General features: G+C 29.4%; 1 protein-coding gene across 1 annotated transcript in view; it reads right to left on the minus strand.

Moving 5' to 3' along the window:
* Window positions 1-7,694: 7,694 nt before the first annotated feature.
* Slu7 (Pre-mRNA-splicing factor Slu7) overlaps window positions 7,695-24,669 on the minus strand; it is a 46,085-nt gene continuing 29,110 nt past the window's right edge. Inside the window, exons 8-10 of the mRNA XM_075367258.1 lie at window positions 18,451-18,660; window positions 13,000-13,128; window positions 7,695-7,988 (exon numbers count right to left, since the gene is read on the minus strand). Of these exons, the coding sequence (XP_075223373.1) occupies window positions 7,815-7,988; window positions 13,000-13,128; window positions 18,451-18,660 (513 nt within the window). The 3' untranslated portion in view covers window positions 7,695-7,814. The remainder of the gene's footprint in view (window positions 7,989-12,999; window positions 13,129-18,450; window positions 18,661-24,669) is intronic.

A 24,669-nucleotide genomic window follows, 5' to 3' on the forward strand; every position in this document is an offset into this window, starting at 1 on the left:
CACAAATTTTAATATCGTTACAGGAAAATGAGAATCATTTTGAACAAATGATTTAAAAATTGATACTTGGACTATTATTGTTAAAATAACAAAATTAACTAATGAATGATTTAAGCTTTATTTTTTGATTAATAATTGTTCATTTAAAAAACTGTTAGGGCCAAAGTTACGACAATGCTTCAAACATGTTGGGAGTGTACTCAGGTCTTCAGTTAAGAACATGAGAAAAAATGTCCTTGCTTAGTTTTTACCATGTGCAGCCCATTCCTTAAACCAAGCTGGTTGTTTTGCTGCAGAAAAAGCCTGCAGTGAAGCTACTGTATTCTTTTCTTTTGTACAAGGACTTTACATTTTTTTTTGTCCTCTACTCATAGATGGAATGAATTAAGAGATCATGTACAAATAAGCAATGAACAAAAGCTGAAAACTGAACATAGATATCTTATGTTGAAATCGTTGAGTGAAACTGATGGTCTGCAAGGGCAGATGTTCTCAGAGCTCAAGTTACAAGTTGTAATGAAATCAAGAACGCACTTGAAGATTTAATTGAAGACAATACTCAGAGACCTGACATGCAAGTCACAGCTGCAGGATTCTGCAAAACACTAGAAAGTTTTGAGACTACTTTGTTAACGGTGATTTGGGATGAAATCTTACAAAGGGTGGACAAAACCAGTGAGATACTATAGAAGGAAGAGCTTGATCGATCTCCTTGGCTCTACTAAGGAGTTATAGATGTTGATTTTTACAAGGCAAGAGCATTGCAACTAGCAAACATGCCTGAGCCGAGCTCACACAGTTTGTGCAAGAGTCTCAACATTTCAAAATGTATATGAAGGTGGAAAAAATAACAAGAGGAATCTCTTCCTACATCATGAAAAACAAGTTGGGAAGTACCTTCCCAAATTTAGAAGTCGCAATGAGAATTTACTTGACTCTTTCTGTGACAAACTGTACAGCACAGAGAAGCTTATCTGCCCTTAAAAGAGTAAAGACTGAAATGAGATCTACTATGGAAAATGAAAAGCTTAACAGTTTCATGTTGCTATGCACTCAAAATGATATTACAATGGAAATTGATTACAATGATGTCATTAATGATTTTGTAATGATCAAAGCTTGAAGAAAACCTTTGTTGTACAAGTACAATGACAGTGATGGCTGTCGGTTGCCAGTCTGTGACATGACGGGTCCATAGGTGGTGGATAATGGAAAGATTCTCCAAAGAGCAAAAACAAAGAAAGGGAAAAGAGAGTTAAGGGAAAATCCCTCCTGAACCAAAACTGGCAAGGTAAGAACTGAAGGAGGGGGATGTTCTGTAAATAGTGGGAGGGCATAAAAATTTGAAGTGCCTAGGGCACCAGGGAGGTTAAAAATAGCCCTGAATTCATCATGACTTTTTCAATAATTACCCTAACCAAAAAAAGGAGTATTATTTAGACAGTGTAATATTAATGCTTGTAATTAGTATAAATGTTTAAATAAGTATTTTACACCTGCACCAAAAAAACCTGACGCATGTTTTTTTAAACTATGTAATAATAGACTATCTTTTCTTGATATTGCAAATTCAAAAATTTTATTTTTTATCTTAGCCAGACTTAAAATCAAAGGCAAGGATAATGATCACAAATGCATTTATCATTATAAGTGAAGACATTTCCTCATCAATTTGGTTTTAGGAAAGGTCATGATACTGAAAATGCAATGCTAAATCTTTTCGATGGTATTTATAACAGCATAAAATGCGATTGCAAGGTTGCTGCATTATTTCCAGATATAAGAAAAGCTTTTGATTCTGTCAATCACAGACTCCTAAAAAATGCTGGTGTCGGAGGAATCTGTGGAGGGTTTGCTAGCTTTCTATCAGGTAGGACCCAGCAAGTACGAGTTGGAAATTCTTTGAGTAACAAATCTTGCATTATCTGTGGTGTCCCTCAGGGCTCTGCACTTAGTATACATTAACAATCTACATGGAGGTGTTCTCTTAACCTCTTAACGATGCTACTACAGCATTTGCAGATAACACAGCTTTAAGTTTAGGGCAAATGATAGAATGAGCTGTGTAAAATGATTTGTGATTATATCTGGAGATTAGTGTATGGTTTGAGTACAACTCTTTGTAGCTGAATACAGAAAAGACAAAGTTAAGTGATTTTAAATTGAGGTAAATTTTAGAGAAACCATTGACCCTATAAATAGTTGTAAAGCCTGTGGTTGCAATAGTAATTGGATCAATGACACTGACCACATTAATTATTTGGGAATAACCATAGATCCTGGACTTACATGGGCAGCTTATAACAAACATTAAATAAAGAACTTGTATATGCACGTTGAACACATTTTTCCTCTCCAATAGTTGCCCTGATTTTGTAATGAAATCTCTGTACTATGCTTTAATCGAAAGCAGATTTCAATATGGCATAATGATGTAGGGTGGTGCTTACTACAGTTTGATGCATCCCTTGATCATGGGACAAAAGTGTATAATCAGGAAAATCTCTAAGAAACCTCGTCTTGTGTATTCATTACAGATTTTTCACTTACTACCCTTAAGATATATCTCTATCTTTAAAGATTTAAAAAATATTTTTTATCAAAAAAATATTTTTTTATGACAAATAACATTTTTTGTGGACATAAACAACAGAATTACTGTTGACAAGTACACAACCTACAATCACTTGGGAACTTCAGACCAGATAAAGATATTTTTTAGGTTTTTACCTTTATGTAACTCCTCACCTTTACAACACTATACCCAATATAATTTAAATTTAGTATTAAACTATGGCTTTTAGGAAAAGATAATGTCAAATGGTTATTTCTTTAAGCTGACATGATGAGTCTTTCCTATACAGACGTGTATTCTTTTATATTTACAAACATTTGAAGAAATAAAATAAATGAAATTTATGTTGGTATTCTGGAGTGTTAAAATACTTGAAACTTCTTCTACTGTTATGCAATTTGATGGTATTAAGGTTTATTGGCATAGGGTGGATGTTAATTACTTTTGTCATAGGCAGCACACTGCCTTTATGTTATATTTAACAATTTTTTTTTTATTCATTTGATGCAATTAAAATAATGTGATAGTAAATTCCATACAGGTTTTTTCTTGGGAGTACCTAATTTCAATTCACCTTTAAAAGAAACTGTAATAAATTGTGTCAGAACTAGATATATTAGAAACTTTGATAATTTTACTGCTTTTTAAGTACAATTAACTTGATATAAGAATTTTTTTGTATGAGAATGTAATGTAGGTATGAAATTATGTAAAAAGAGGAGAGGAGAAATAATGAATGAATAAATAAACATTCTTTAGCCTTCATTTTGCATTGTATTAATGAAGTTACATATTTCAACAATTGCTTTTGGTTGAATTTTGCACAATATTGCATTTTGAAAATACTGAGAATAATACAGATTGTGAAAAAATTGTTTTACTGTAGACCGTTTTAATTCATAGGATGAAAGATCTCTACTAATCTGGAAATTAATTAATTATTCCTTGGATATATTTAGTGATGTGAAATTATTCTTGACAATACATTCCTGTGGAATCAGAGAATATTGTTACATTTCTGATTTATGGTGATAACACATCAGGTAAAGAACACATTAACAGTGTATTCTATTTACTGGAAAAGAAATTTTAAAAGGGACATACAGTTTTTAGTAGATCATTACTTAAGAGTATATATATTATATATTTTACTGAAATTAATCTTTTTAAGATTCATATTATTACTCAGTACTGCTAAAATATTTAAACCAGCATACAAACTAATACATATTAAAATATTAAAAAAACAAAAACTAATTATAAAATAAACAACCTGTGTGTAATTTATAAAATTAAATGTAATGATTGTGATGGTATTTATATAGGGGAAAAATAGTTGCTTTAAAATTAGATTTCTTGAACATTATTGAAATTACAAAAATAATAAATTAAATTTATCTAATATGGCAGATTATCTAATAAACAATAAACATTCTACTTCTGATATTAACTTCTAGAAATTAATTTTTTAACATTAAAAATAACAAAATTTAAATTTGATAAACCATCAGTGTTTGAGGATGACATTCTTCTAACAAAACTGCAACAGATAATTAATACACAATTTTCATTATTTTAGAATTTTTAATTTTTATTATTCAGTTGAACTAAATTATTTCAATCATATGATTGAGGATGTGGTACCCCCACAAAAGTACTTTCATTTTAAAATTAAGCTTTATATTAATAGAATTTAAAATATATAACATAATTTATTATATATATATATATATATATAATATATTATTTTACTGAAATTAATCATTCATATTATTCCTCTGTACAGTTATACTGTATTTTAAATTCTTCAATATAAACCACCTAATACAGAATATTGAAATAAGACATATCATTAAAAAGTACTTTAATCATGAAAGTAATTTTATCATGAAAGTACTTTCATGGGATTCTCCATTCTCACTCATGATTAAATTATTTAATTAAAATTACATATTAAAAATAATAAAATAAACTATACATTACAACATGTTTAATTTGTAATTTAAAGTACAGAGGAATAATAAATATCTTAAAAAAATTAATTTGAGTAAAATATATGTAGATAAATAGTAACATGAAAATTAATCCGAACACACAGAATTTTTTTTGTTTATTTCTATGCTGTGGCTGCATTGCTTAACCAAACTCATTATTTAAGTTGTCCGTGTAATATGAGGTTATTCTTCTTTGGTTATTTAGCAATTTTCATGTTATAAATAGTCTATAGATGTTATACGTAGTGTTTTGTGAAAGTTTATCATTTTTTATCGCAAAATAATTTCATATTTTTTGTTCTGTGTGTCTTAAGTATATAATAATAGACATAACGTTAATAAAGCACAAATTATTTCCCTTTCTGGATATAATAGTATGAAACAATGACAAATAGTTCCAGAGTGTAGTATTGGACTAGGGACAGTGAATAATTTTAAAACAATTTAAAGAAACTGGTTCCTTTTCATCTCAAAGGAAAATGAAATCCGGTTTTAAAAGAAAATACTACTCCACTACAACACAGGATCGGTTATTAGTGAAAAAACTTAAATTTTATCCAAAATTAACTGCTGTGGTCTTAAATCAAGAACTGGCAGCCAGTGGAACAGATTTACATGTCCCAACTTGTTGCAGCTGGATAAAAAGCTCATCAACCAGCTAAAAGGAAGCATTTAACAGAAGACTGGACAAATGTTATGTTTTCTGAAGTTACAATTTTTTGTTCAGGGGCAAAGGGTTTCATATGTTAGAAAAGCATCAGATGAAAATCTCCAAACGACTGAAAACAGAACTACTTTTTAAATGGAATTCACATTGCTGGATGGTGAAGATTATATGTAGGCTGATAAAGTATGAAATGAAGGTTTATTAAGACAAATAAGTGAGGAGTAATATTTTTTACAAATTTTTGTACACCACATCTATGTAGGTATGCCAGGAATGGAGGGAGAATAGCATCAAACTAACAAACTGACTAATGACTCAAAAGATACAAAAAGCGTTTATGTTTCATGCTTGATATGAGTATGATAATTCTTTGTAAATAAATAGTGTATGATGATAATAATAAATATATTTAAAATATGGCCTACCAACTAGTTTATCTCTGCAAGCTTTTGCAACAAGTATTATCTAACCCATTTCTCTTTAAGATCTCTTCATTTCATACTTACCTGATTTGCAACATCCTCCAGAAACTTTGAGTATCAAAGGTTTCTAATCTTTTCCTTTCTGTTATTCGTACTAATGTTTCACTCCCATAAATCACTACAGACTCAACATAAATAGCGTAAAGAATTTCTAGTTCTTAGAATCTATATTTCATATTAGCAGACTTCTTTTTTGTAAAAGTTTTCCTTGTTTGAATACTATGCGTTTGACTGAAATTACTCTCTACATTACTTAGTAATTTCAATCTCTTAGTAACAAAATTCCTCCAGTTTTGGGATTTTGTTCCTCTAATTTAATCTTTAATTAAATCTTATCTTTCTTTCTGATAGATTTCATTATCTTTATTTTTATTTAAACTCTTTATTTTCAGATTAAACTTCTCTCCTAGAGAAAAAATCCATTGATTCATCATTTCTTTTAACTTATCTTTGGTTTCTAGCAAAAGAATAATAATATGATTAATGTTTTTTAAAGTACGAACTGAATGAATATCAAAAATCACAAGGAATAAAACAATTAAAAATTATGTTTAACTGTTATATTTAAAAGACTAAATTACATTTGTAATACAAATAATATATAAAACAACATTTTAAGATAAACGTAAAAATAAAAAGTCCATTTACAAAAAAGGCAATGATGGTTAACAAGTTTATTTAAGACCACTTCGGCTCACGTTTTTGGCTGAGTTTTCTCTCGCTGCACCAACAATCTTTCCAATCGTCCATTTTTATATACGCTAAGGAGTGGGGAAAAATCCCAGCACACCAATGCCAAAAGTTCAAACAGCAATCACACATATTTAATATTTAAGAACTTTTTGAACACAGGTTTTTGTTCAAGTAGCATTGAAGATTTTGATTTGAGGTAATAAAGGTAAATATGTGCAATGTTCTGACTGATATACATGTAACATTTTAATAAATAAAGTGTGTGCTGTTTTCTTTCTCTTTATTTGAAACTAGCAGACCCGGTAATGCTTCGCTATTGCTAGATCTGAATATACATATATATATATTAAATGAATACAATTGAAAGTTTGATAAAACATTAACAAAATGAACATTACGGAACTTCACAAAATTTAACCTTTCCCTTTTCCCCATTTTCACGTTTACCACATTCCCTTTCCCTGATTTCCCCCTTTCTTCCTCCATTTATATTTCCCTTATTTCCATTTCCCCCTTCATCTTTCTCCCCTTTTCATGTTTCCTTCTCTTTTTCATTTCCTCTTCCTGTTTCATTTCCCCTTCTTCCCTTTTACCTTTTTCAATTTTTTCCTATTTCCCTTTTCTAATTTTTCCCCGTGCATAAATCGGTCCAGTAGTTTTTAAATCTATAGCGGAAACACATGTCGGAAACATTGAAACGGAATCGTAAAATATTTAGTACAGCGTGTGTTGCTTTTATGTCCAACAGATAGCACTATTTTTAAAAAAAAGCATATTTTTACCTGTCACAGATGTAACATCTTAGATATATAAATAGTAGGTTTATAAAAACATGTGCGTATTCGAATGTAATGTTGTGTCAAAATTTCAAAGCAATTGGTGAAGAACTTTCAGAGATTTAAGATTTTAAACAAATGAAAATTTACATGTTTATTTATATAGATTGTGACTTAGAAAACAGTTTATTTTATTCAATTAAATATTTTGCTATGTAAATCATAAATTAAAGTAACTACATCCGTTTTATAAGAGTATCACAATTGTTACCTCAGAGATAAGTAGTAGTTACTTTAATACTACAAAATGATGTTAAATTATTATGTATTTAATTTTATTATGTACATTTTACATTTTTTATACATTTTAATTATAAATTCCTCCTGAAGATAGCAGAATAGCCAAAAGCGCTTGAGGAAGTCAAATGGAATTTCGGTAAGCTGTTCTTAAAATTATGTAAAACAGTTATTTTACTAACGGTGCCATGTTCAAAAATCTAAAGAGACTGTCATTTTATATGTTTATTCTCAATCTGTATACATTAAGTACTAATTAAAATTAATAGCTAAAATAAATTATTTATATATAACAGTAGTATGTACAAAAGATAAAAGCTAGATTACAAATTATGTAAAATCTGCCATTGGATCATCAGCACGTTTCTTTTTCATATAATATGCTTCCATTTCTTCATCTGTAGGCTGCATAACTTGTACCATACTATTGTAAGGTCGCTTACGCTCGTCCATGCTTAATAAACGATCTGCCTCACGTTGTCTCTCCTCTTCTTTCCTTAGTGCCTAAAAACAAAAAGAAAAAAATTACAAACAATATAAATTACAAATAAGGAATGTTTGGTAAAGAAATTATTCTAATTATTATATAATTAAAAAAATAATTGATATGGCAAACAATAAAGTTACCAATAACAAACGTTTAAATTATGAATTTATCGTTAAAGCAATACATCCAAGGAACAAATCTGTATTAGAAAATCTTATCTAACATCTATCAAAATTTAGATTTAACCAATATATTTTCATCTGTAAATAACTATTTTACAAATAAAAAATTAGAATATTAATCTTTCATAAATAGCATCATAAATATATAATAAAGTAATTTTGTATTTAAATTCTTATTCAAATATAAAATTTAATACTTCAATGTTTTTATTCCAAATCATATTTAAACTTTATCAATAATTCTTGAGATATTGAGAACACTTATTTGACATATCTTAATTAGAATTCAACTATGTACAATAAGTCGTATGTGATACAATGAACATAATTAATTGTGGTGGGTGCAATTTTAAAAATAAGAAAAAAGGTTAAGTTAAAAAGTAAGAAAAAATTTTTCTTTCTTTTAATAAAGTTTACATTTATATTAAATCTTTCAGTAGCAAATATTATACAATAACATTATAAAATGTTTAATTTTTACATTAGTCTTCATGCATAAAACACACATACACACACTAGTCATGGGAGTAGTTTGACTAAAATTATTTGGATTAGTCCATTATTAAAATTAGTTGACTAATTTAACAAAACACAAATAAGTCAACTGATTTTGAAAATTAGTTGTTGACTATCACTAATACGCTTTGACAGTATTAGTGACAATAAAATAAAAAACTCAATCAAATAAACTGCTTTTGCATTGAATTATAAATTGGTCGATAGTTGAAAACATTAACTGCAATAGGAAGTAGAAACATTTTTTCAGTTTTATTCCACACCAAATGTATCTATCTGTCTATCTGTCACCCCATCCCTCCACCACTCACTGTCACCTCAACCTGTTTAACTTTAATATATCAGCTACGAACAATACTGTATAAGCAAGTACGCTTATTAAAAAAGTGCCTTTCAACATACTATGGTATCAAAAGATCATATCATTATACCTAATTTCATAGTATGTATTACATCTGTACCGGTACTTAACTTTTACAGTACGTTAATAATATTAAGTAACTGTAAATATTATATATTTTATTTACAGTTAAATTAATATATATTTGTTATTCAACTGCTAATTACAAGCCTTCTTGACATTTTTCCATTAATGACCGTAATACATACTTCTATTAAATACAACTTTTAATAATAAATAATAGTCTGTTAATGAAGCACTACTAAATTAAAAAGTAAGCAAAAGGTACAGCGTTGTACTTAAAGCACACGAAAAATAGTATGAAACAATAGTACGCATATTATAATAATAAAAAAATTACAAGCAATAACATTAAAAATATAAGAAGTAACATAAAAAATTTTGCTGTTAGATAAATTACCATGAAAACAGGTGTACTTGACTATTTCTAAACATTTTTATTCAAAAAGATTAGCATGTCAGCATTTTTTTGTTTCAGCCTCGTTCTTCCCTCCAGAAAATTTAGCATGCTTTGGAGAAAACTTTTTCCAATGGTACAGAGGTCCTAGGAATGTGTAAATATTTTGTAGCAACTGCAGGAAGGTTGCTTTATGTTTCATCCAAAATGTTATACAACTCGTGTGCCTGTCCTCATACGGTTGCTCAAAATATTGCTTCAGTGTAATTAGAGTTGCTATAAGAAATTTCACACTTTTTGAAACTTCTTGATCTTTATTGTCTAAAATATTCCATAAATCCACCGTTATATTCTACAAATTTGCTGTTTATTGGGCTTTTTTCCATCCAGTTCTTCAGCTGTTGTTCTTCGTCTGGTTTTAATAACAAAGACAATTCATTTGTCAATGAATCTACTACTGCATATTTTAAGTTGCAGTCACTCCTAAAAGCAACTTTTTTGAACTGCGGATCTACAATAGTTGTAGATGCAATAATTTAATTTTTTCCACGTTTCCCAAGTAGTTGCTAATCCCAGAAACTAAACCTTTTCTTATTTTTCGCCTTCGGAAGAAGTAATAGTTTACTGATTAACTGTATGCACAACTCATCTAACAAAGGGAATAATTTTTGATAAGGTACATAACTTTCAACAAATATCTCTATTGTCATAAGCTTGAATGGTTTACCTTGTGAACATCACAAGCACGGAATTCCACTTGTAACAATGTCAGCTTTTAATTTTACATTAATTTATCAGCTGCAACTAACTACGCTTGAAATGCAATACAATATTTTTATATTTTTAAATTAAATCTGGTAGCCCATCACATTGTGAAATTGCATTGCTTAGTACTAGATTAAGCTATGATCTACACATAGAATGTTAAGGAGACCTAGTTTTTATAACGCATTTCATATTGGCAACCTTGTCTGAAATCAATGTCTCAATTTTATTACTAATATTCCATTCGTTGAAAACTTCTTTTAATTTTTTTGCCAATACTGGCCTGTATGATTTTCATGCAATTGTTTTGAACATAAAACAAAGAACATTAACTCACCCCTATTCTAGTTCAAAAAAATGACAAGTTATGGTCAGAAAAGGAACCATATTTCTTGATGTCCAAACATCCATTATTATAGAGAAATAAGAAACTTTGTCTCATATGTTTTTTGAACCATTGATTTTACATTTTTATAAATTTTTGTTCATTAATTTTTTCCTGCTCAGTAAGGTGTAGTGTGGCTTGAGTTCTTGTATAAATCTTTTAAACCCTTCATCTTCTACAACAGACAGGGGCTGTAAATCTTTGAAAATCATTTCTGCTACTAAATTAACAATTTTATTAACTTTCTTTACTGACAAATCTTTAGATTTGTAGTGCAGAAACAACTGGATTAAATATTTTGAAGATGTGGAAGATGATACAGATACCAGTGGAAGATGATATAGATACCAGAAGAGCTCAGTTCTCCTGTGGCATTGGAATACTCACTGATTTTTAAATCAGCTTGGGTATGTAGTGGTACAATACCAGCTTTGTGAACTTGAATGCAATTTAGTTTTAAGTGTTTTCTTAAATTTGAAGCGTTATTGGATCTTTTGAGTTCTTTTCTACATATTTTACATACTGCAGTTGTTAGAGAACTGTTCTCAACAAATTCCAAATATTGGATTGTTTATTCATTTAAAAAAAAAAAGAAAAGAAAAGTGTAATGGGACAGACAGGAACTTGTAAACAACTATAACAGGGCAGACCAACTGACTTACAATTATGAAAAAAAAACTATTTTACTGATATACCGCACCTAATAAACTACATTGAAAGATAACTATAAAATAATAAAATAAGAATGGGTTCAGTTTTTTAAATAATTACAAAAGATTATTACTACCCAGTCAAGATAAATAGTAGAAATTATAATTACAGACACCATACAGTATAAGATATACTGCACTAAATAAGAAAACGCAATTTTTAATTTATGTGAATAAAAAGAAACTATGATAGAATATTAATAATGAGAGGGAATAGTTTATTTGTAACTAACTGCACAATGATGAATAAGGCTGGCGTCATCTGTGTTGCGTATGAGTGCATCTTATTTATTATTATTTACTGTCCCTGACTAATGACTAATATTATTTAACCATCTCCCATCACAATGATCCGCGCTTGATTAGCGCTCCGCGAAAATATGTTGGTATCTGATTGCCTCCCTTCATATTCTTATGCTATCCTCTTGTGAAAAAAATTTCAAAAGATTATAGTATATTAAAGAGATTTAAAAAAACCCGTTACGATTGGATATTTTTTATGCCTGTAACAAAAAAAATTGAAACAGTACAAAAATTATGATAATTTAATTGCAGAATTTTTTTTTACGGTTTTCTACCATGTTTTTTATTAGCAAAACTTTTTTTTGGCTTTGTGTTTATGAAACACAGTTTGCTGATTTTAAAAATAATACTTTCAAGCAAATTGGTTGAAAATTGGATAAAATATGATGAAAAACCTGTAACATAAATCACAGATTAGTAACATATGTTAGTATAAGTGAAAGTAGATTCAGAAAACTATGTTTTATAAAAATCCCCACCACTCAAATCAGATTGACAAAAAACCATTTTTACTGTATACTGTTATTCATTATGAATCGATATGTGTTACATGTTTACTGATATCATTTGTCAGAAAAGATATTTATAGACCTCAAGTAAAAGTGACGTATTTATGACCACAAATTCCTTCTTTTTTTGTGTGTACCGTATATCATAATTTATTATGTGTTTCAACACATTGATATGTTGCTACTAAGATAAGCTATTTTTGTAAATAATAAATAAATCCATAATCATCATAGCAATTATAATACACAAGTCACACACACACACGCACGCACGCACACACACACACACACACACACACACACACACACACACACACACACACACACACACACACACACACACACACACACACACACACACACACTCATTTTTATATAGTAACAGTTTCTAATAAATATGTTCTATAATTGTATAGCACGATGAAAGTTAATTAAAAGTTTTAAAACCTGATTTGTTATAAACTTAGGTTAAATCTTTAAAATAATATATCTTTACATAAAATATTATATATTTATAATTATTTTATAAAATCTTGTGAAGTAGAGAATCTCCTATCTTTCTTTAAAGTTACAAACAAAAATAACAATGAAAATAAAGTGAAAAAAAAATAACAGTAATAAATAAATTAGGTTTAACTTTCTTTAAAGATCTCTGGTCTTCACATTTTAAAAATAACCACATTTTTAATCATAATCCCAGTAATCAATAATGTTTAAGTTACGGCAAATCCTGTTGAGATGATTCAAAAGAATCATTCTACTGCCATACTTGAGAAAAAAATTGGCTAAAGGCCAGAAAATCAAAAATTGCTGGTAAACAGTAATACATATAATACATACTTCTTTTAGTTTATCTTCAGCTATCGTTTTATCTGATTTGCCTTTTTTCTCTTTATTTTTATTTTGTTTCTTCTTAATCTTCTTTTTCTTTTTGGTTTCTTGTGATGTGGATTTACTTTCCTCTTCACTCTGAAAAAAATGTAGATAATAAAAAAATCAACTGAATTAATTTCTGAAAAACTGGACGATACAATTTTAATAAATTTACAATTACACAAAAAATAAATGCGTTTGAACATTTTTTTTTTAGTAATTATGGAAAGCCTTTAGAAAAATTTTAAAATAATTATTTCTTTAAAACCCGATATTAAAAAATATGTTCACTGTGTTGAATAGACTAATACTTGAAAACATTTGTAATAAAGTTTCATGAAATTACTGAGGAAAAAAATAGTTACTAAAGTGCATCATACAATTTCATCCACTGACCCAATGGCAATTTTTTTATGAAATTTTTGTATATACATCCATTAAGAGATTACAATCTGTGTTATTAATAATAAAATTACCAAAATTCATTTAAAATAACTGCCATATAACATAAAGGATCTACATACTAGTAGTTATTCTCATTAATGTTCCCAAAGAGGCTTTTGAATTACACAAAATCACTTTTTTTAATTTAAAACTGTTACCTTCAATAAACTTAAATTTCTGGTAATCTGAAAATTGTCATGGTAATTACCGTTCAGGTATTATTTCAGAGGATGAATGAGGATGATATGTATGAGTGTAAATGAAGTGTAGTCTTGTATAGTCTCAGTTCGACCATTCCTGAGATGTGTGGTTAATTGAAACCCAACCACCAAAGAACATTGGTATTCACGATCCAGTATTCAAATCCGTATAAAAGTAACTGTCTTTACTAGGACTTGAATGCTGGAACTCTCGACTTCCAAATCAGCTGATTTGGGAATTCACGTTCATAACTAGACCACTCCAGTGGGTTAAACAAATTAAATTACCTAATTTTATCATCACACAAACATTTGCGTGAACAAATAAAACTCACAAAATTGCCTATGAATTTCAGCAGCACTGTTGTTTTGCCCGCAAAAAACAGAAAGAATGAATCTCACATTTGGTGGGAATATTTTAGTATCAATAGCAAATAGATCACAAATCACATAGTTGATCTCTGAATGGCTAACAAATGGGTATTACATCATACTGAAACACTGCAATCCTGATTTGTTGCCTCAGTCTGCAATAGTCTCAAAATGTTATAAAAAAAAATTTGTTAATTACTTAAAAATGTGCTTAGAAAGTAAATGAAAAAGTGTTAAAATTCATTTTAACATAATTAAAATACGTACTCCTTATTGATAAAGCTCATTTAGCTAAAATATTATTTATACCTGAAAGTGGTATAGTTAATTAAATTTTTTTTAATGTTAATTTTTACAATTATTAAAAAATATATTCACATATATACTTTGTGTCTAAAATAGCTATAACACATGTTTTAATAATGATAAACGAATCCAACACTTATCATTTTATAGGAAATTTAAATACCTTCAAAATGTATACACAATAATTAAAAATATATCTTGCAGACTTAATTGAACAAATTCAACAAAATGGTTCATTGAAAAATTTGTTTTAAGGTTTAAAATAATCTATGCTTAAGATATATACATTCTATTTTATTTGCTACCAAAAATCTACAATTAAAGGTCATATAGTTTTATTTTTAAATATAAGTCAATGAGTAAAATTAATTTTTAAATGTTGGAACTTTTTTTGGGGATTTTGACCACAACTCTATCAATTTTAGACTTAGAGGAAAAAAGTTATTTATAGGAAACTGAATATCTTTTCTATTTTATATATGAAGTAACAAGCTTTTTAAGAGAATCGAACCAAGAAAATGTTGGAGAATGCCACAAAGGCAAAAAGGCTTTCTTTTACAAAGATTAAAAAACTCATTTATCTTGTGAGTTTTTATTGTATAGAGTTAATAAGAAAAAATCATATTAAATATAATTTTACACAAACTTAAGAAAATCTCTTGAGTTTATCAACGAAACTAGTATATTTTTTAATTTTTGCTAAAACCAAATTTTTAGTCCTATTACCTCCCAGTTAACATAAAGTTTACAGAAGGCTAGATCACAGAATCATCACTTTCTACAAAAATAAATTCTTTATACTTCAGAAAAAAGATTTCAGACCAGAATTTTTAAATAATTTAACATGGAATTTTTTCCTTTGCTACAGTAAGATGAACAAATTATGACATAACAATTGAAGATGGTAGGCAACTGTAATGGTCAGAGAATTGCAAGTTTATTTCAGATGACGTGTCTGGCTAGTTTTGTTATCACATAGGGAGTCAGCTATATGTGTGGTCTCTGAACTACTAGAAGGGGGTAAGCTATATGGAAATCTATTATAACAACTTTGTTTTGAATACAAAAGCTAAAAGTAGCATACTTAAGTTAATAATAAAGTTTTATTAGTAATAATTATGTCTAGTGAATATTGCAATACTAAATTTCACACTAATAATGTATTGGATCAAAGATCTCAGTCCAATTTGGGCAATCTTTACTGGTAGCACATTTCATTATAATACCTAAATTTCTGAGATTCAGATTAAACTGTCTTTCTGTCTTCAAATTTTGCCTACTTTATTAAAAGAATATAGTTTATTAATACAGGTCAAGAACAACAAAAGGAAAGTATAGTCAAAAAGATTAGAAACTTATTTATGAATTTTGACAAATTGGGGTAAGAAATACCCATGAGTGGAGATAGTAGAACAATGGTGAGCCCGAGCGAAAATGTCTGAGTTATGGAAGTATACAATTTATATTATTAATACAAACTCTTAGAATATAATATTTATTTTTTGCAAATATTATGACAAAGATCATACTCTAACATGGCGTAATAAAATACTTAATGAAAAAAATTGTAGATTATTATTTAGGAAAAGATAATTTACAAGAAATTAATAAATTTTTTATCCATATCCTTCCTAGGATATCAGGTCCTGAGAATAGTTTTTTTCAGGTAAAAATCTATTTGACGACACATACCTTGTACGTCTCCTTAAAACGTGAAGAATCTAGACTACTTAGCAACTCAGGAGTGCCACAGGGAAGAAACTTGGACTATCTACTTTTTCAAATATTTATTAATATTAACCTTCATGTGTTAATAAATGTAAATATTTACTGTTTGCCGATGAAGTTAATTTAAAGACTGGTCAATTGTTAAGAGGATTACAAGCCATGTCGAATTGATATTAATAGTGCAACTGCATGAAGTTTAATAGATCAGTTAAAATTAAATACAAGTAAATGTAAAGTATTAGTTTTAACTCATAATCCATAATAAAATAAATACATGCATAAAAAAAAATTAAACAGCCTGAAATAGTCTCTCAGATAAAAGACCTTGGAATAGTTCTTGATCCCTGTCTAACTTATAAGAAACATATGTATCAAGTAGTAGCTAAGGTTGAAAAAAAATTTGGTTTTGTGATGAAGAATATAAAAATGTTCTCACCAAATGGTATTAAAATAAAATTAAATTATATGCTAGTCAGGAATACACTAGAGTACAAGGCAGTCATATATAGGCCTTATCAATAGAAATGTATTCATGAAATTGAAATAATTCAAAACAAGTTTGTAAGCTATCTGTATTATACCACATTTAGTGCACTTAGTCCTTTCCGCTATTCAAGGAATACTTTTTTCTTCCTGTTTAGCATCTGGGAATCACCGTCAGGTATTACTTCAGAGGATGAATGAGAATGATATGTATGAGTGTAAGTGAAGTGTAGTCTTATACAGTCTCAGGTCGATCATTTCTGACATTGTGGTTAATTGAAACTCAACCACCAAAGAACACTGGTATCGATGACCTAGTATTCAAATCCATATACAAGTAACTGCCTCTACTAGAACTTGAACGTTGTAATTCTAAACTTTGAAGCTGATTTACAAAGACATGTTCACTACTAGACCAACCCAGTGGGTTATTCAAGGAATACTTGAAAATATATTTTCTATCTATTCATTGCTGATTAGGTGGAAGGTTTTCTGTTTGATGATAATTTATAAAATTTTTAATAACTCGATCAATATTCTTGCCATAATTAATCTAATAAAATTTAAAATTCTTATGGCAAGTTTGGTACTAATTTGTTTTTTTATGTTTCCAGATCAAGAAGTGTAGTTAATAATAATTTTTTTATGTGTATGTTGTCCATATATAATCAAATAAATAGAACTTAGACCCATCTGTAAATAGTTACTCAAAATTTATAAATGATTGTTATAATGTGCTCACAAGCCAAGTGTAGAATCATGCATACTACTTTTCTTTCTTTTTCTGTTTAGCCTTTGGAATGACTGTAAAGTATTACTTTAGATGATGAATGAGGATGATGTGTATGAATGTAAATGAAGTTTAGTCTTGTACAGACTCAGGTCGATCATTTCTGAGATGTGTGATTAATTGAAACCCAACCACCAAAGAACACCGACATCCATGATCTAGTATTGAAATCCATATAAAAATAACTGCCTTTACTAGGATTTGAACCTCAGAACTCTCGACTTTGAAATCAGCTGATTTACAATGATGAGTTTTACCACTAGACCAACTCAGTGGGTAGGACCATGCAGACTATTTTTTTTTCTTTTATTTCATAGTTCTTTTAATAATTTTAACCAAGTTGTTTTGTAAATGTGGCTGTTTTGGAACTTTCTGTAAGCCTCTACAAATATGTATATAAATAATCAATAATTATAAGTAACTTAATTAACTCTAAAATTTCAATAATATAATTCTTAGATACTTATTTCTGCTGATCCTTGTTTAGAGGTCATTCATTAAAATAATTATATGATTAGATTTTATTTATTTTAAAATAGTTATATGATTAATTTTATTGAATACAAGATTAAGAAGTTTTTTTTATTAGAACATACTGTTTCAGTATACCCGTGAAAAATGTTATAACCATGTTTTCTTTAATAAGCTAAATTTCATTATAAGTTCTGAAAGAGTAGGTAAATGTGTAATGTGAATATCAGATCTTTGATATAACAGATTGAATATAAAAGTACAAATAATAATTTCTTGGTATTAGTGTAGTATGTGATCTACCACTGTAGTTAATTAATTAGTTCTTAGATGGCCCCACTGAAATGCCGCTATTGAAATAAGAAAATAAATAAATAAAATTAAATTATATTCTAACCAAACTTAACCTATGTTCACTTCGCTTGCTAACCTTAACTAGTGAGCCAGATTTATTTATTACAATATAATGTTCCAGTGGCACCATCTAAGAACTAACCAACTTACTACAGTGGTAGATTGCCTACAACATTAATACTAATTTCTTCACTGGATCAACAGACAAGTCAAAGTCAATGCTTATAAACTGCTCAATCTAATTCAGATTTTACGTAACAAAAAACTTACTTCTGAAGATTTATCAGATGATGATGAAGATGAAGAGGATGACGATGCTGATGATGATGAAGAAGATGATGATGAAGGAGAAGAAGAAGAAGATGATGAGGAATAAGTTATTCCAGGTAAACTTTTTTGAACAACCGATATAGATGGTTGGATATCATTCTTTTCAGCTGCAGCAGCTGCTTTACCAGTTTCTCCAGTACAATATGATTCCTACAAATACAAAACACATCAATATATATCATGCTATTAATACAACACACATGGATTAATATTTAGAAGTAAATGACCCAATTAATTCTCATTTATTCATAGTGTTCTGCCATTAGGGCAGGTCCTATCACAGCTGCTGCTCTCCACCTAGTTCTATCGTTTGCTAACCTCTTTTTTCCGAATATTTTCTCTTTTCCATAATCCCATCAATTATTTGAAGTCTCTTCCTTCATCTTAAGGAAGATTGATTCTACTAATAAACACCTTCTTATGCAAATTCCTAGCCAATTCCTTCCTTTTCCTGTATTCAATCACATTTAGCATTTTCCTGTTCTCTCAGATTCTCCTTAATACTTTGTTCATTTGTTATATGGTCTTGCCATCTGACGTATATCATTCTGCATCACACCCACATCTTGGAAGTCTCAACTCGTCTACCTTTCTCATCATCCATGATTTGAAGGGACTATTCATTTAAAGACTAAAAATAATGATTTCAAGTCTGTGAATAATTATCCTAATTATAGGCTATTGCCTGCAGAACCTTTTTTTACTTTTAATAACAAATATGACAAAATGTTCAGAAAATAAATATGACAAAATGTAAAAGAATAATCTTTTATATTTTATAACAAAAAGTGTATCATCTAATTTTTTTTCTTCATTTCTTTTATAAAAACGTAAAATATTATTTATTTTTGGGGGTTCAACAGTCCTATCAATAATACGAGGTGTGATTGGAAAGTTTTAAGACTGGATTATAATTTCAAAATGACAGTACTTACAAGCTATTGTGATGGATCTCCTTTAAAGTAGTTCCTTCTGAATACACTGATTCCAGCAGTGTGTCCACTTCTGGAAGAATTCGTGAAAATTTTCTTTTTTAATGGTTAATACTCTCCGTATTTGCCTGGGTGTCTTCAATAAGTCAAATCGGTTCCCTTTCAGTGAAAACTTCAATTAAGATAAAAGATAGAAGTTGACAGGGGCTAAATCAAGGGAAAAGGGGGGTTGTGGAAGCAAACCCAGAACCCAGAACCAAAAACATGTCTTCACTCACCAGGATGTCTTACTCAACAAAGCTATCACAATGATCTTTTCAGGGCATTTCAAGGACAAAACAAGCTTTCCCTTCCACACCCAGAGGCAAACCTTGTCCTTCCTATTGGGCAGTGATGGAAACTGCCTTAAAACTTTCCAATTACACCTCTTACCATGCTGTTTATTATGACATCATGAGCGTTACTGATGAATTGGTTGGGCGTGTGGAACGGCCAGCTCTCTGTACTCCTAATGACCCCACCCAAGCATACTAGAAGCGCGACCCCAGTCCTACCAACCATAGACGCTCAGGAACAAAAATCCTGTTTATATCTGATTTACCCTTATATTTGTTTACCATATTTTTTGTCAAAAGAACTGTCATCAGCATATCACTTTAACATCTTTATTCTTTCTCCTTGGATAATTATTCCTCTCAATTATTATTACGCAATCTGTAGATATTAAAAGTATTTACTTTAATAGTATGTACTTTTTTTAATCTGTAATAAGAAATGGAAAAAAATTAATAATGGCTAAAGAACAATGTATAAATTAAATACTAAAATTCAAAAATCTGATTTCTAAAATATAAATAAATAAAGAGAACGTAAGAATCAACTTTTATCTTACTTTTGGAGGACTTAACCCATTTTAAAAAGTAAGGCAATATTATTAAAAATATTTAATAAAATAATGCATTATACATCATCAATAATATATGGGGAAGAAGAGGTGCAAAACATGTGAAATGTACGGTTGCATATTAAGTTACACATTACATAAAATTTGTAAGAAAAGTGAACAGCTATGTTCTAGTTAGATTTATAGAAATTAACTAAAAGGAATTATATGCAGCTGTACACAACTTCGTACATTTAAACTTGGTCTAATCCAAGATAGTTAACCAAAAATCATTTGAAGTTGTTTTTTTATTTTATAACTAAACAAACACCTGAAAAATATTTAAATACTTTAACATTTATGGTATAGTTTGACACACATGTTTGTTTTTACATACCAGTTTTACTACTCTGACAGTACAGGATTATTTCTCAATCTGAGAAATAACCTAACTATCAAACTATGAAAGCTTTTTATACTTAATACACAGAACTGTCTATTTTAATGGTTCCACAGAAAAAAAAGGGAGAAGTTCCATAGCATATACATTGGGCAACTTTCCTGGAAATGAAATGGTAGAGCTTTACCGGTGTTAAAAGAAAGATTGGTATGAAGTAATAGAGATTATCCTTAAGGATGAGTAGATATATTCTACTGTTGGTAGAATTAAAAAATCTGCATAACCTCTAAAAGAATAAATAAATTTATTTTCCACATGCAATATTGTAATAGAATTTTGATGTCAATAAAACTGATCAGCACTGAACATTTCAACACTACAACAGATACCAATCCAATATAAAATATACATATAAGTGTTAAATAATATTAAAAGTACATTAATAATTTACATTAATTATAAAAATAAAGGCTGGATACAATCTAAAGATTGAATGAAAGAAACCCAACTTTGAGTTTTATTAATTACTCCATTTGACAGCTCAATATTAATATTAAGCTACATTCTGTATCTGAAAAGTCGCAGAATAGTTAAAAAGTTTTTAAATCAATAAAAATAAAAAATTAAATTTTATAATTAATTACTTATGATATATTGTTTTTTTCTTGTTTTTTTTTTTTTTTTAAGGATATTGTGTATCAAGACTTTATATGACTATAAATCAAGTACTGAATAGCATTTCTTGTAGAAGTATGTGCATCCACAACAGATGCTTAGATAACCTTGATGAATTTGTCACTAAGCTTATATAAGGGCTATTCTTAACTGTTTGTTTCATCAGAATTTCTTAACTATTATTGAAACTAGATTTTGATGTACGAGGTCTGTAAATAAAGCAATGAGACTAGTTTTTTTTTTAGCAGCCAAAGTGGGAACACAGTAAAGTTACTAGTAAATATATGGTTATATGAACAGTTGATTTACATTAGGTATTAATATTTTCAGTCTATTGTTGCCATGTGAGATGTAAACAAGCTTTTGTGAAACGAGTTTTTGTTGTGCATTTCAAAAATGAGTGATAATAATTACAAGCAAAGTTGTGCAATCAAGTTTTGTGTTAAACTCATTGAGAATGCTACTGAAACTTTTTCAAAATTGAAAAGGGTGTATGGAGATGACACTCTGTCACAAGCCCAAGGTTTTAGGTGTTTTAAAGCACTTTCAGATGGCCAGGAATCAGTTGCGGAAAATCCACGCTCTGGGAAGACCATTAATGTCAAAAAGTGACTACCATGTTGAGCGAATCAGAGACTTGATACGGTACAAACAGCAATTAATCGTCAGAATGACTGCAGAACAACTGAATTTGAACCATACCATAGTTCATCAAATTTTTACAAATTGGACATGAAAAAAGTTTGTGCAAAATCGATCCCAAAAAACCTCACTATTGAACAGAAAAACAACAGGATGGAAGTGGTGCTGCAATCTTCTAGGGCAAATTGAAACTTATCTTGAATGTTATTACTAGTGATGAATCTTGGATATCTGAGTACAATCCAGAAATAAAACACCAGAGAAACGAGTGGCACACTTGAATCTCACCACGTCCTAAAAAAGCAAAATAAGAGCAAATCAAAAATAAAAAATCAAAACCATGCTAATTTATTTCTTCAACAGTAATAGCATTGTCCATAAGGAGTTTTTGCCTACAGGATAAACTGTAAATCAATATGTTTACCGAGAAAGTCTTGAAACACTGCGGAAAAGAGTTGCCCACGTGAGACCAATCATCAAAGGCAACTAGATGCTGCATCATGACAATGCACCTTGTCACACTAAACTCTCAATTAATGAGTTTTTGGCAAAGAAAAATATTCCTGTAGTTCCTCAACCACCTTATTTGCCTGACTTGAGTCCCTGCAATTTTTTTCTGTTCCTGACTTTAAAAAAAACACACCTCAAAGGACACCATTAGTAGTTGAAAACATTAAAAAAATTTAACCAACTATCTGAAGGATATTCCGGTTTCTGAGTTCCAACACTGCTATGAGGAGTGGGAAAACCACTTGAAACGTTGTGTGGCTTCCCAAGCGAACAATTTTGAAGGTGATACGAGTCCATATGTAATTGAACTGCAAATAAAAAGTTTTTGTGAACCAGTCTCATTACTTTATTTACAAACCTCGTAGATGGGAAATTTTCAAATAGTTAAACTAACGATGTGAACAATGAACATATAAGGTTTCATATTGTAAGAATGTTTCAGAAAATAATAAGTGAGCAGAGGGAGGAAGAAACAATTTAGAAAGAGCCAGAACTCTAAGAAAAAAAGATTTAAATAGACTACAATCAACTTGTTGAATATTTGACTGATTACCATGTTTACAAGAGTAAGAAAACCGCCGATAATGTTTTCATTTACTTCACTAAATTTTACCTTAAAAATAAATTATAAATGCACTTATAAATTTATAGATTTTAAATTTAAAATTACATTTAACATTTTTAATATAAAAAAATTTAATTTTAAATTAAACTGCCCTTGGATGTTGCTATATCTGCTGCTCCTGGAGATTGGAGGGTACTGGGGAAATAAAATACCCAGAGTGGATAAAACTAGTACCTGGTGCTTTGCAGTCAGTAGTTGGTTTCTTCAAAGACTAAGTGAAGAAAGCCCTAAAAAAATTACTTGGGCCTTCAGGTTGGGAGTTAGAATGATGAGGTTGCTTCCCATCATCTGAAAAACTCAAAATTGCAAAAAAATCTGTCTCAGAATGTGGATTAGGCAAACGGAAATACTATCTGGAAACTTATAAAGAAAAATTTGAGTTTTGGATGCTGGAATGTTCAGGGCCTTAATACTAAATATGCTGAGATTTTCAGAGAGTTAAAGGAACTGAAAATGAATGTAATTATGTTGTCAGTAACAGAAAAAATGGGTGTTGGTAGTGAAATAATTGAGGACTTTTTAAATTTCTATAATGTTGTTCATAAATCCCAAAGAGCAAAAGCACTTATGTCAGTGGCCATATATAAGAAATTAAAGTCGTATAAAGGAATGAAATCTGATAATCAATGTATGTCTGATCTCTTCAGAAGTAGCATAAAAGAATTTAGTATTGCGATAGTTTTGTGTGTCAAATGATGTCGCAGATCTGGTCAAAGAGCATTTATGGAGAAATTAGTGCAAGTGGAAGACCAGATAATGATATCTTCAAAAAAGTTGGTAGATTGATTTCTAAAATTTGGCACCCAGTTTTGTGGCATGATTGATTATCAAAAAACACCAAGAAGAAAATATTCAATTCCTTTATTGAAAGTACACACTAAAGAATCAGAATTGTGGACTCTTCAGTCTAGACTGAAAAGTAGAGTGACAGCAATGGAGATGAGTTTTTGGAGGAGTTGTTGATTGACCATTGAGGATTAATTTTGAAATGATGCTATCTAAGGAGGATGGACAGGACAGTTTTGTTAGTTGACAAAATTAAAGAACGACAAATTGCCTGGTATGGTTATGTGAAACAAATGAAGGGAAGCAGAATACCTTGGAAAGTCAGGTCATGAATTCCAGCTAGACGAAGGAAGAGGGAGTGTCCCAGGCACAAATGGAAAAATGGTGGAGGTCGTGGATAGGAGAGGCCTAGTAGGCAATGTTTGTGTTTGACACATGCGCTTTGGGATTGCCGTAAATGGCTTTGTGCAGTAAAAATATTAAATTAAAAGTTTTTGAGTTGCTCCTCCAAAAAACAATGTAGGGCTGAGGAATTAGTTCATCCTTAAAGTTAAAAGTATTGTTTTTAACCCTTAAGTTTAAAAATTATTTAATTAGTGAAGTGAATAAAAACCAGTGTTTACTTTTACTTGCAATTATACAAGTGTTTACTTGCAGTTCTGTGAATAAACTACGGTAAACCAAATACTTGACAAGTATTCTCTTT

Source organism: Lycorma delicatula, chromosome 5 (genome assembly GCF_047948215.1).
Source record: "Lycorma delicatula isolate Av1 chromosome 5, ASM4794821v1, whole genome shotgun sequence".
Classification (NCBI taxonomy): Eukaryota; Metazoa; Arthropoda; class Insecta; order Hemiptera; family Fulgoridae; genus Lycorma; species Lycorma delicatula.